Source organism: Entelurus aequoreus, linkage group LG20 (genome assembly GCF_033978785.1).
Source record: "Entelurus aequoreus isolate RoL-2023_Sb linkage group LG20, RoL_Eaeq_v1.1, whole genome shotgun sequence".
Lineage (NCBI taxonomy): Eukaryota > Metazoa > Chordata > Actinopteri > Syngnathiformes > Syngnathidae > Entelurus > Entelurus aequoreus.
This window is the reverse complement of record NC_084750.1, coordinates 612927-625631: the sequence shown is the minus strand read 5'-3', so window position 1 is coordinate 625631 and position 12705 is coordinate 612927. Positions and strand designations below refer to the sequence as shown.

General features: G+C 37.6%; 3 protein-coding genes across 6 annotated transcripts in view; 2 read left to right on the top strand and 1 right to left on the bottom strand.

The window, feature by feature from the left end:
- Window positions 1-12705, top strand: part of LOC133635751 (uncharacterized) — a 283249-nt gene that overhangs the window by 73912 nt on the left and 196632 nt on the right. The window lies entirely within an intron of this gene.
- The window catches only part of LOC133635752 (zinc finger protein OZF-like), a 99991-nt gene that overhangs the window by 15160 nt on the left and 72126 nt on the right, over window positions 1-12705 (bottom strand). The window lies entirely within an intron of this gene.
- Window positions 4963-10877, top strand: LOC133635776 (gastrula zinc finger protein XlCGF57.1-like). The gene is made up of 2 exons (XM_062029055.1): window positions 4963-5352; window positions 8764-10877. The coding sequence occupies exons 1-2, from the start codon at window positions 5229-5231 to the stop codon at window positions 10032-10034; spliced, it is 1395 nt and encodes a 464-aa protein (XP_061885039.1). The 5' UTR covers window positions 4963-5228; the 3' UTR covers window positions 10035-10877.

The window sequence follows — 12705 nt, the reverse complement described above, 5'->3', positions numbered from 1 at the left end:
ACAGTTGATCTCTCCTCATATCTAAAGGTTTTTCATTCATCTCTACTTGTAATGCTGCAACTGGGGTTGATTTAGTAGCTCCACAACATAATCTTAAAGCCTGTGATTGGATCCTGTCTATTTTCCCAAGTAATGTTTTTGCAGCAGATTGATAAATAATGCATCCATAATCAATAACAGATCGTATTAAACTGATGTATATTGCTTTCAATGTCTGCCTATCAGCCCCCCAGTCTTTACCCCTCAAAGCCCTCATTACATTTAACACCTTTTTACTTTTCTCCACTATTTTGCTGATGTGGGTTGACCAGTTAATATTTTTATCAAACCATATACCCAAATATTTAAATACTTGTACCTCTTCTATATTTTCTCCATAAAGTTTAATTTGGATCTTGTTTTGTACTTGCCTCTTTGTAAAATTTATGACTTTTGTCTTTCCAACAGAGAATCTTAAACCCCACGCCGTTCCCCATTCTTGAACTTTATTTACCGCTTTTTGAATCTTCTTTTCTATATGATTAGTATTTCTACCTCTCTTCCACATCACTCCATCGTCAGCAAACAGTGCCACATCCACTAACCCTTCCACTTCACTAAAAACTTCATTTATCATTATTGAAAATAATACTGGACTTATTATACTCCCTTGCGGGGTCCCATTTTCCACTTCATATACTCTGCTGTATTCATTCTCTATTTTTACTAATATTTTTCTACTTGTTAAGAAGTCTTTTATCCATCTATACATTTTCCCTCTAATCCCAATTATATTTAGTTTTATCAGCAACCCCTGTTTCCACAACATATCATAAGCTTTCTCTATATTAAAAAATACTGCAATTATACTTTCTTTATTTATTTGTCCCTTTCTAATTTCCTCTTCCAGCTGCACTGCTGGGTCGTTTGTGTTTCTTGCTTTGCGAAATCCACTTTGGTAGTTTTTTATTATTTCTTTTGACTCTAAATAATACACTAGTCTTTCATTAATCATTTTTTCCATAACTTTACCCAAATTTGAGGTCAATGCTATAGGCCTATAATTACCTGCCTCTTCCGGGTCTTTCCCTGGTTTGCATATCGGAATTATTACAGCTTCTTCCCACTCTGCTGGTAATTTCCCTTCTTCATATATCCTATTATATAATTTCAAGACCACTTCTTTGCCAATGCTGCTTAAGTTTTTGATCATCTGATAACTCACCTGGTCTTTTCCTGGTGTTGTATTTTTAACCTTTTTCAATATTCAAACCATTTCATTCAAAGAAAATGTCATATCTATAGTGTTGGTTAAACTATTATCATTGTCTTCCACCATTTCCCCTATATTTAAACTAATTGTTTCTTCTCTCTTTTGTTTTTCTACATTTCTCAAATTATCATTACTGTGCACTTTAACAAATGTCTTTGCTAAAAGTTCTGCTTTTTCTTTATTTTCTACCACACACCGTGTCCCATCTTTCATCACATGATTCTTATGTTCACTTCTGATCCCTGACATTTTCTTGATCATTCCCCACACTTGGCCTAAAGGAGTAGTTCTATTTAATGATTCACAAAACGTTCTCCAATAGTGTTTTTTTGTCTTTTTAATAACGTACCTTACTTTAGATTGGTGCCTTTTATATTGGATCATATCTTGGAAATTATGTGTTCTTCTCAATATTCTAAATGCTCTATTCCGTTTTTTTATTGCGTCTGTGCACGCTTGTGTCCACCACGGCACTATCTTCCTTCTTTTCCCTATACTACTCCTTGGTATGCTTTTTTTTGCTGCTTCTATTATGCACTTTGTAATATCTGTATTTAGTTGTTCAATATCTTGATTTATATCCACTTCCTTTAATGTCATGTCGGTACTCTCCCTAAACTGTCCCCAATCACCGTGATTATACTTCCATCTTCCTTCTTTTTTAGTGCTTTCTGTCCTTTGGTTTATGTTTATGTGAATGAAGATTGGGTAGTGATCACTTCCTATAGTGCTGTCTTTATTTACTTCCCACTCTACCTTTCCTGCTAATCCTTGTGACACCAGTGTTAAATCTATTGCTGTTTCTTTACCCGTAACTACATCTAATCTTGTTCCCGACCCATCATTCACACACACCAGTTCTTTTTCCTCCAAAAATGCTTCCAATGTTTCCCCATTCCAGTCATGCCTTTCACCCCACATTGTGCTATGTGCATTAAAGTCACCACACCAAATGATATTGCCACTCCAGTGCTCGACTATTTTTTCTAGTTGATGAATTTGTAATTTCTTGCACGGATTATAGAAGTTTAGCACTTTGTATCTTTCTTTATTATTCCATACTTCTACCCCTACTATTTCTAGTTCTTGTTTTTCTTTTAATATTGTATAATGCATGTCTTCTTTAATAAATATGGCACATCCTCCTCCTTGCCCATCATTCCTATCTTTACGTATTGTTACGTATCCTTTTATTATAAAGCTCAATTTTGGCTTCAGCCAGGTTTCTTGAATACATATTATATGTGGTTTATTTTTCATATTATTAATATATCCCTTTAGTTCCTGTCCGTTTGCTACTAAACTTCTGGCATTCCACTGAATAATTAACATGGCGTTGGATTGTGGTAACATGACTCTGTCTCGTCTACTATAGTTCCTTGTACCTGTTCCCAAGATAGTTATTTTAAATTTAAGAACTTTGCTGCTGCTTTGACAATTATTTTGATCTTCTCAGTTTTATTTCTTGCCTGTTCTGTACAGTTTATGACATATGCCAGGAACACAACTAGCTTGTCCATAGAAAGTCCTGTATTTGTTGCCTCTTGTTTTTTATTACTTGAACTATTGCCACTTCTGTCTCGTTCTGAACTATTCTCACTTCTATCTTGTTCTGCACTTTCTTGATTTCTTACTTTAACTGCCTCTGCGTATGTAATATTTCTTTCTACTCTGATTTGCTGTACTTCTGTTGCCTGTTTCCTAATGACACATCCCCCATACGCTGCTGTGTGATTCCCGCCACAGTTACAACATTTGACCAGGGGCTGTACTTATCAAGCTTCTTAGAATTACTCCTAAGAAGTCTGCTAAGAGTTGACTTAAGACTAAATAAATTATTTGCTGAAAGCTGCACTTAAAAGTTAGTTATCAAGCGTCTTACTCACACTTTCAGCGAAGTGTAGGACTGAATCTTAAGTGTCACACTCAGAGCTGAATTACGACATTACTATGTGCCGTAAACGGAATTTTAGGTGACGTAATTTCTGTGTCCATAGAAATGACCAATCGCGGAAGGGAATCCGTTGTCTAAGAATAAAGAAATATCTTGGAAATATTTAAGTGGACAATGGGAGTGTATATTTTGACAATAAACTACAAAATAATACAAAACAAACTAGTCCCCGCCGGCACTCACGCTACCGCTCCCTCTCTTCTTTCGCCCACACACTCACTGACGTCACTCACCTCACGGCCACACACATACGCTACTGTCATAACATTTTCTTTCCAATTCATTAATTAGGCAACTAATTTGAAACTGGTGTGGGTGGCTCTATATATACTAGCCCACTGCAGACACATGCAGAAATCAACAAGGAATCGAAAAGTATTAAATCTGTGACAAAAATAATATCCGCTCTGTCTAAACGATACCGTTTGATCAGCTGCTCGTCATCAAAAAAACAACAACATTGTTCCGTTCCCTGAACGTTCGCGCACGTCTCTCTCGCCTCAGTGCCATCCCCTGCTGGCAACTCCTAACCACTTAAGACACCTCTGAAGGTCTCTTAAATATCGTGGAGAGTAGGAGTGATTCTTAGACTTAAGAACGTTGATATAAAGCTTTTATTCTTAAGTTTGAGAGTAGGACTAAATTTCGCAAATTCTCAGGACTTAAGTGTAAAATGGCACTCTAAGAAGCTTGATAAGTACGGCCCCAGATCATTATCTCCACATTGTCCATATTCATGCTCCCCTCCACACCTTCCACATCTCAACTTAGCATGACACACACTGCTATGTGCCCATAGCGTTGGCACTTGAAGCAGCGAACTGGGGGTGGGACGTAAGCTCTAACATAAAAGCTTATCGGGATGTATGCGGAAGGTATGGATGTGGATAGGACTAGATGGGATAAACGAAAGAAGGGGAGCGGAGGGCATGAAGGAAAGTCGAGTGCTAAAAGAGCCCATTAAGAAGATGAAGAAGTAGAAAAAAGGAAAAAGACTATGGAAGATAATTATAGGATTATATATACATTTAAATCAAGTCAAGACATGAATGACATAAGTTTAATGACACTGGTTAAGGGGTTAAAGAAGGACATCGGAGAGGTGGAGATAGCGAAGGTGCTTAGGGACGGGCGACTTTTGATTAAATGCAAAAATGGAGAGCAAAAAAGTAAAGCAATGCGGTTGCAAAAACTGTGCAATAAGATAATAAAGGAAAAAATCGAAGTGGGAGAACGAAAGGGGGCAAGAGGAGTAGTGCCCTAGGAATTCCAAGAGGTGACAATTTTGAAGAATTGAAAAGACAAATAAAAGGGGGAACTGTCAAGATGTTGACAAGAATGATGGCATATAGAAATGGAGAAAAGATGGAGAGCGAATCAGTATTAGTACAGTTTGTCGAGGAAGTCCTCCCGCAGAGAATCATGATTGGGTGCACTATCCCCTTCCATCTCGATCCAGTCACAAAACAGTTTATGCACAACCGTCAATAAGATTTGGATACTCTCACGTGTTTAGCCACCGCTCTTGGTTTACTTCCGCCTTCCGTCTTTCCCCCGATTTGTAGCCTTCGTGATACCGGGTGTTTAACAAGACCGGTCTCTTCTTCTGCTTCTGTTAGGCGCATTGCTGCCCTCCACAGGTTCTTAACGGGATTCCCTCGTTCTGCCCTATGGTCCACACTACAAGAAGAAGAGCTGGTTGGTTGTTTCTCTCGCGAGATCTGACAAAACTGCGAAACAAAATGAAGTAAAACAAGATGGCGTTTGATGGAGAAGACGTTACTGTGGCCATTATAGTACTGCGTTCTCAATCGTTACGAACATGTACACATATACGGTGTTTGATAGAGTAAAAATGATTAATAGTTGTTTGTATTTGGATACATTAGTCTAAGTGCACTTTTAAGCTCCTTGTGCTAGCTTAGCTTAGCTTGTTAGCTGCTAACAAAGAGACGCGGAAGTTATCAACACATCGCTAAGCAGAGATCAAGTGTGAGTGTAAAGTGTTGTGATTGTGTGAAAATGTGCGAAAGAACGGTAGCAGAGTACGAGGAGGAACTTTGTCAAACCAAAGAAGAGAACGAGCGACAACATCAACTACTGGACGCTGTTTTCAAGAAGCATCAAGTTGTGTTACACAGAACAGGTTTGTTTACTTCTTACTCTCACATGTTTACTAACTTTATATCTGATTATTAACAATACATTGTGGGAGACTTTAGCCAAAAGTAGCCCTCTATAGTAAGATTCCGTGCAAGGCACAAGTACAATATGCTCTTTGGAAAAAATCACTTCATATTCTCTACTGCTCGCTAGTGTTACCATATCTGAGTTATTGTGCAGAAATATGGGGAAATAACTACAAATGTGCGCTACATTCGTTAACCATGTTACAAAAAAGATCAATTAGACTGATACATAATGTTGGATATAGAGAACATACAAACCCTTTATTTATTGAGTCAAAAATATTAAAGTTCGATGATTTGGTAAAATTGCAAACAGCTAAAATTATGTACAAACCAAACTATAACCTGCTACCAAAGAATGTACAACAATTCTTCTCAACTAAAGAGGAGAAATATAACCTTAGAGCAAAATCTAATTTAAAACATTTGTATGCATGTACAACACTTAGAACCTTTAGCATATCAGTATGTGGAATTAAATTATGGAATGGATTAAGTAAAGAAGTTAAACATTGTACTGATATGATCCAGTTTAAGAGGTTGTTCAAATTAATAGTGTTTACAAAGTACAAAGAAGGATTATGAGAAATACTTTCAACCTTATTGAAAATAACATATTCCTCATCTCAGTATGTTAATAATGACTGACTTAATTATATATTACAAAACTGTTGTATTACTCATTCACGGATGTCATTTTACTATTAAAAAAAAAAAGTCAGTAAATGATGTATATATTTATAAACGCTTTGACGTGGGAAAGGGGTGGGATTAAATAAGCTTTGCTTCTTCCTACTCCTTTTCGGACATGATGTAAAGTGAAATGATATGAAATTGTGTGATTTATTATGCTGTAAGTGTGTTCATGTTCGAAATAAACTAAAGAAAGAAAGAAGAACTGAGCGACCCGTCAAAATTAGCTACCTAAGGCTCCTGCGCATGTGCACGCATGCGCATCAGCGCTACATGTTTTTTTGTGCGTTAAATACCCATCAAAACGAGCTACCTCGCGTAGATAGAGTTTTTTGTCACTGGCGCTACAAGTAAGTAACTATTTTCAAATATATTTCCATAGTGTCTTCTGACGAGTAAGCATGTAAACAAAAACAGCGCGAAGATGTTCACACTGACGCTAACAATAGTAGCCTGCATTTTCGTTGTCATCCCAGTTTAGATCAGAGTAGTAATTTGAGTGACAACAAAGGTTAAGTGTGCACCAGGAACTAGGACAATAAGAGTTGTTGTGCCCGACTACCGACTGGTAATGGGTGCGTTATTTGATGGCTAAATATGCCTGTCAGAATGTGCTACCTCTCTAACATATAAATAACAAAATAATAACCTTTTTAGTAGGAGTGTTTTTTTCTAATCCTGATAAAATATTGTGATACATTTTGGGATGATACATGGAATTACAACTAGTTGAATGACACCTGAGGGGGTCTGTATCGCTCTCACTAGCACTTAACGACTCTGTGAAGGGCGGCAGGAACCCTGCCACACAGAAAACTACAAAAAAATGTGCTGCCTTGCAAAACGGCATACTTCACTCCCCCTTTCCTCATTCGTTAAACAGATGGAAGTCGATGCGAAAGCCTGCGTGCCGCCAGAAAAATAAAATAATACGAAGAACGCCTGCGTGCGATTACTGCTATCATGGCAGAAGCTCCAAAACAACAAAAGAAACGAAAAGTTGTATCTGTGGTTTGTCCGGAAAATAAGGTACATATCTCTCTCTTGTACCATGTCCCTTACGACCGAATAGTGTTGCAAATTCTGTTGCGACTCTGGCTTTTTCTAAACAGTGTTGCAAGTTGCAGTGAGACACACAAACTCCATTCACAGGCTACTGTTATCGACCACAATCCATTCTTACCACAACTGTCTGTAACTCTGCCTACACATGTGCCACTTCTCTAACTCCCAACACAGACGCATTACATAAACTACACTTAAACTCCTAAAAATCATTACACTATTGGTTGGCTGAAGGTTATTTCGAATATGTATACCATTTCAACATGATACATCACATATTTTCAATTATTTTTTACAATATGTCCAAAAAGGAGAAGGAAAAAGCGGATCTTATTTAATCCGACCCCCTTTCCACTTCATAGCAACTACTGACACCGTTAGTGTTCGTAGTTCACTTCCTGTTGTCAGTTTGTCACACACTTCCCATCACTCAATCTAAACACAACAGTTCTCTTACAGTCAAAAAATAGCTTAGTCAGTTATGATTTACATAATGAAAACCTGTTCATGAGAACGAGACAGTTTCAGACACACAATATTTATGAGAGGTTGATGTTCCTCTCAGTTTGTAACAATGTATATCAACGTGTTTACACAAAACTCACACAGTCACCAAATATATTTATCATTGTCGTCATTATAATTCATAGTTTCATAGCTAATTTCACTTCCTGATTCTGACGTACATGCATCAATAAGTGAAGGTAATCATTTATTGTCAATCATCTTTTAAGTCATGATTGTGACTATGTCATGACAAGATGAAGGTTAGGACTAAGGTTTAGGTGTAATAGGTCAACATGTGGACAGAAGAAAATGGTTCATCACTTTACACTGGAGGTTTAAAAATTCTGATATAACTTTTAGGAATATTTTTATCAGTGCTGGCTTGTCCTTCTGGAATATTTTTAAATGTATCTTGCTCTTCTAAATGAAAAGGCATTAATTTCAATTTAAAAGCAGCTGTGACAATTAGGCCAATGGCGCTAACATGATAGTCGGTGTTAGTTAGTACCTGTTGTATTTACGGCAGATGCTAGCATGAGATCGGAGCGGTTTGAACATGCGACATTCTGCATGCTGTGAGTTCAAATGTCTCTGCTTGTGTTTCCTCCTTTTGTCGGAACAGCAACTTCGCAACTGTTGCAAGTCGCGCAGTTGCAATCATTTTTGGTAAAATATAGCCAGACTTCGGAGTGTTTCTGCCGCCTGGTCGCCATGTTTCTCGCTGTCTGAAGTGACTACGCACATTGTGTACCGACTACGCACATTGCATAACAACGTCATTCCCGCTCGCAGGGTTCGTTAAGGGAATCGTTTAAAAAATGGGCAAGCGATTCCCAGGAATTGATACACTGGGAACCAATGCTGAACAAGAACCGGTTTGTGATTTCATACCTACTTACTTATCTAACAGAAGCCCAGCAGGATTTGACCTGAAGCAAATCCTGTCCTGGGATCAGAATTGGTGTTAATGCGACACTTGATGATCATTGGTTGTTGATGACTGCTTGGAAATATCACCATGGTGACAAGAGTCATAGTAGATGTAATGTGTAGCAATATAAAAGTGACCCTGTTATGCAAAACTAACTTTGTCTGTTCTACAGACATCCAGCAGCTAATTGGACATAGAGAAGAACGTGTCCCTCAAATGCAGGGGGGCAGCTTCCCTTTGGAGCAGAAGGTTCCACAGCCCCCACATTTTAAAGAGGAAGAAGATGAGCCACATTCCCTTCATGTTGAAAAGGAAGAGCCATATTTCCTTCAAATTAAAGAGGAAGAGAAAGAACTCTGGATCACTCAGGAGGAAGAGTGTCTTCTAGGGCAGGAGGAGGCTGATCTCACCAAGTTTCCACTGACTGTTGTCTCTGTAAAGACTGAAGACCATGAAGACAAACCGCCTGAGTCCTCACAGCTTCATAACAGTCCAAGTGAGGAGAAGAGAGAGGTGGAGCCTCCAAGCAGCAGCTCAACTCAACACATGACAACAGAAGCTGATGGAGACCACTGTGGAGGATCACAAGCAGACAAGCTCTTAACTCCACTATCAGATAGTGACGATATAACATCAGACGGTTATGTAAATATGGAATCCCACATGAAAACACACACAGGAGAAAAACCTTTCAGTTGTTCATTTTGTGGTAGACAATTCTCTGTAAAAAGTAATATGAAATCACACATGAGAACACACACAGGAGAAAAACCCTTTTCTTGTTCAGTTTGTGCAAAAGGGTTTCTTTTAAAATGTAATTTGACTCGACATATGAGAACACACACGGGAGAAAAACCTTTCAGTTGTTCAGTTTGCTGTAAAACATTCTCTCTCAAAGGCCATGTGCAAACACACATGAAAATGCACACAGGAGAAAAACCTTTCTGTTGTTCAGTTTGCTGTAAAACATTCTCTCTCAAAGGTCATATGCAAATACATATGAGGACACACACAGGAGAAACTCCCTTTCGTTGTTCAGTTTGTGCAAAAGGCTTTGTTAAAAACTTTAACTTGTCTAAGCACATGAGAACACACACAGGAGATATACAATTCAGTTGTTTAGTGTGTGGTAAAAGTTTCTCTGACAAATATAGTTTTCAAAGACACATGAGAACACACACAGGAGAAAAACCGTTCAATTGTTCAGTGTGCGGCAAAAGATTTTCCGACCAAAGTAATATTCAATCACACATGAGAACGCACACAGGACAAAAACCTTTCAGCTGCTCAGTGTGTGGTAAAAGATTCTCGGACAGAAGTAATATTCAAAAACACATAAGAATGCACACAGGAGAAAAACCTTTCAACTGTTCAGTGTGTGGTAAAAGATTCTCTGACAAAAGTAATATGCATTCACACAAGAGAACACACACAGGAAAATAACTTTTCCTTTTTTGGAAGTCCTCTTTGAGTGGACTTATAAGTTGTATTCAGTCAAGTGACCTTAGAACGGAAGTAAACAAAGTGGTGGCCCAGCATGGCTACTGTGCAGCAAACAGAGTGCTAACTATCTGAGGAAGCAAGGGGCCTACATCTTACCACTAAAAGCAGATACGAGCAAAAAAATCTAACTATGCAGTGGAATAGATCCCTATACTTTATCAAAAAAAGATGTGTCGAGTGAAATCAAGGATTATACGTCGGTGGTGTTCCCAGACATGTGAAACTATTGTGCTCCAGACATCATTGTACACAACAAAACAGATGGAAACTTGGAAAAGCATGGAGGTCTACTACTTCTTTGTGTGTGGCTGAGTCAAGGACGTTGGTATCAAGACTCTCCCTGATAAATATGCATCGTTTTTGCCGGTGTAACATTGGATTTCATGATTTAACTTCACGTCTACTGCCATATTTGTTGTTGTTGTTGCATGCACTGTTTACGAGTAGCATGTTTTTTTAATCAAATATAACTATAGATGTCAACATTTTGTATGTACTGAAACATTAATTTATGATTGTTTATCAAAATATAACTAGATGTCAACATTGTATATGTGCTGAAAGATTCATTTATGATTGTTTATCAAAATATAACTAGATGTCAACATTGTATATGGGCTGAAAGATTCATTTATGATTGTTTGTCAAAATATAACTATAGATGTCATCATTGTGTATGTGCTGAAATATTAATTTATGATTGCTTATCAAAATATAACTATAGATGTCAACATTGTATATGTGCTGAAATATTCATTTATGATTGTTTATCAAAATATAACTATAGATGTCAACATTGTGTATGTGCTGAAAGATTCATTTATGATTGTTGTCTTTGGTAAAAACTTAACTCTTTTAGGTTTTACTCACATTTGCTTTCTTTTATTTAGACTCGCCAGTTGGTGCTTTTCGAAACTGTGTTTTAAGAACTCTGAAACAAGATAAAATACAAGTAATATCAAGACAATACTTCACGTTAAAAGTATATCAAACAAACCTTTAACGAAGTGATCACAGCAAACTAGCGCATTCTTCGACTCTGCTCCCCTGGACAGGAGTGTGAGGCACTTTTCTTGTCGTCTTTTGTAAAATCTTGCAGTCTTGCACCATTTTTGATTACCTCTCGAGGAACTCTGAAGAAAATGTTCACAATTTGAACGCTTCCAACAGCCTAAAATAACGCAAGGATGGGGCATTTTTCTTCGAGAAAGGCAAAATGCCGCCCAAAACGCTTTGACAGCACTCGCTCGCTGGCCCACTGCTTCAAGTATCGCATATTTAAGGAGCTGGATGAAGCTGTATTAACTAAAGGTGTAGGCCCTAAAGGTGGCAAAAATCTCCCTTAAATATAACTGTTGAAATAATCAGGAGTGTCAAATTATGGCATTATTTGTGAATTATTAATCACAGTGAGTGATTATGTTTGTTGGCTCTCATGAAGTCTGCACTGAGTAATAATCGGTGATGAAGAAAAATAAAAGCACATTTAGTGATGCGTTTTTTAAATTTATGCTTAAAATTATCAAAATACATAAATATTAAATGTTATTATACATTTTACTACATTACATATATACCCACATCATGTATATACAACCTTAATAGAGGTGTTTGGAAGTTTTTTCAAGGGTTTTTTAGGCAGAATAGAGCGACTCCTATAGGCTCAATTGTAAGCGAACATTTGATCGCATTTATTTAATATTTAGAATGCATAAAAAATACATCCGTCGTAATTTATTTCATTATGACTGTGAAAGATAAGCAAAATTAAAAAAAAATTAAGTTCCCCTTTAAATATTGTGTAAACAAAGATCTTGTTTAGACCAGGGGCCGTACTTATCAAGCTTCTTAGAATTACTCCTAAGAAGTCTGCTAAGAGTTGACTTAAGAGTAAATAAATTCTTCGCTGAAAGCTGCACTTAAAAGTTAGTTATCAAGCATCTTACTCACACTTTCAGCGAAGTGTAGGACTGAATCTTAAGTGTCACACTCAGAGCTGAATTACGACATTACTATGTGCCGTAAACGGAATTTTAGGTGACGTCATTTCTGTGTCCATAGAAATGACCAATCACGGAAGGGAATCCGTTGACTAAGAATAAAGAAATATCTTGGAAATATTTAAGTGGACAATGGGAGTGTATATTTTGACAATAAACTACAAAATAATACAAAACAAACTAGTCCCCGCCGGCACTCACGCTACCGCTCCCTCTCTTCTATCGCCCACACACTCACTGACGTCACTCACCTCACGGCCACACACATACGCTACTGTCATAACATTTTCTTTCCAATTCATTAATTAGGCAACTAATTTGAAACTGGTGTGGGTGGCTCTATATATACTAGCCCACTGCAGACACATGCAGAAATCAACAAGGAATCGAAAAGTATTAAATCTGTGACAAAAATAATATCCGCTCTGTCTAAACGATACCGTTTGATCAGCTGCTCGTCATCAAAAAAAAAAAACATTGTTCCGTTCCCTGAACGTTCGCGCACGTCTCTCTCGCCTCAGTGCCATCCCCTGCTGGCAACTCCTAACCACTTAAGACACCTCTGAATGTCTCTTAAATATCGTGGAGAGTAGGAGTGATTCTTAGACTTA

Excerpts from the sequence above, each read along its gene's own strand:
- LOC133635776 (XM_062029055.1), top strand. The coding sequence starts at position 5,229 with ATGTGCGAAAGAACGGTAGCAGAGTACGAGGAGGAACTTTGTCAAACC. Across the intron at positions 5,353-8,763 it reads AGTTGTGTTACACAGAACAG|ACATCCAGCAGCTAATTGGA; the intron begins GTTTGTTTACTT and ends TCTGTTCTACAG.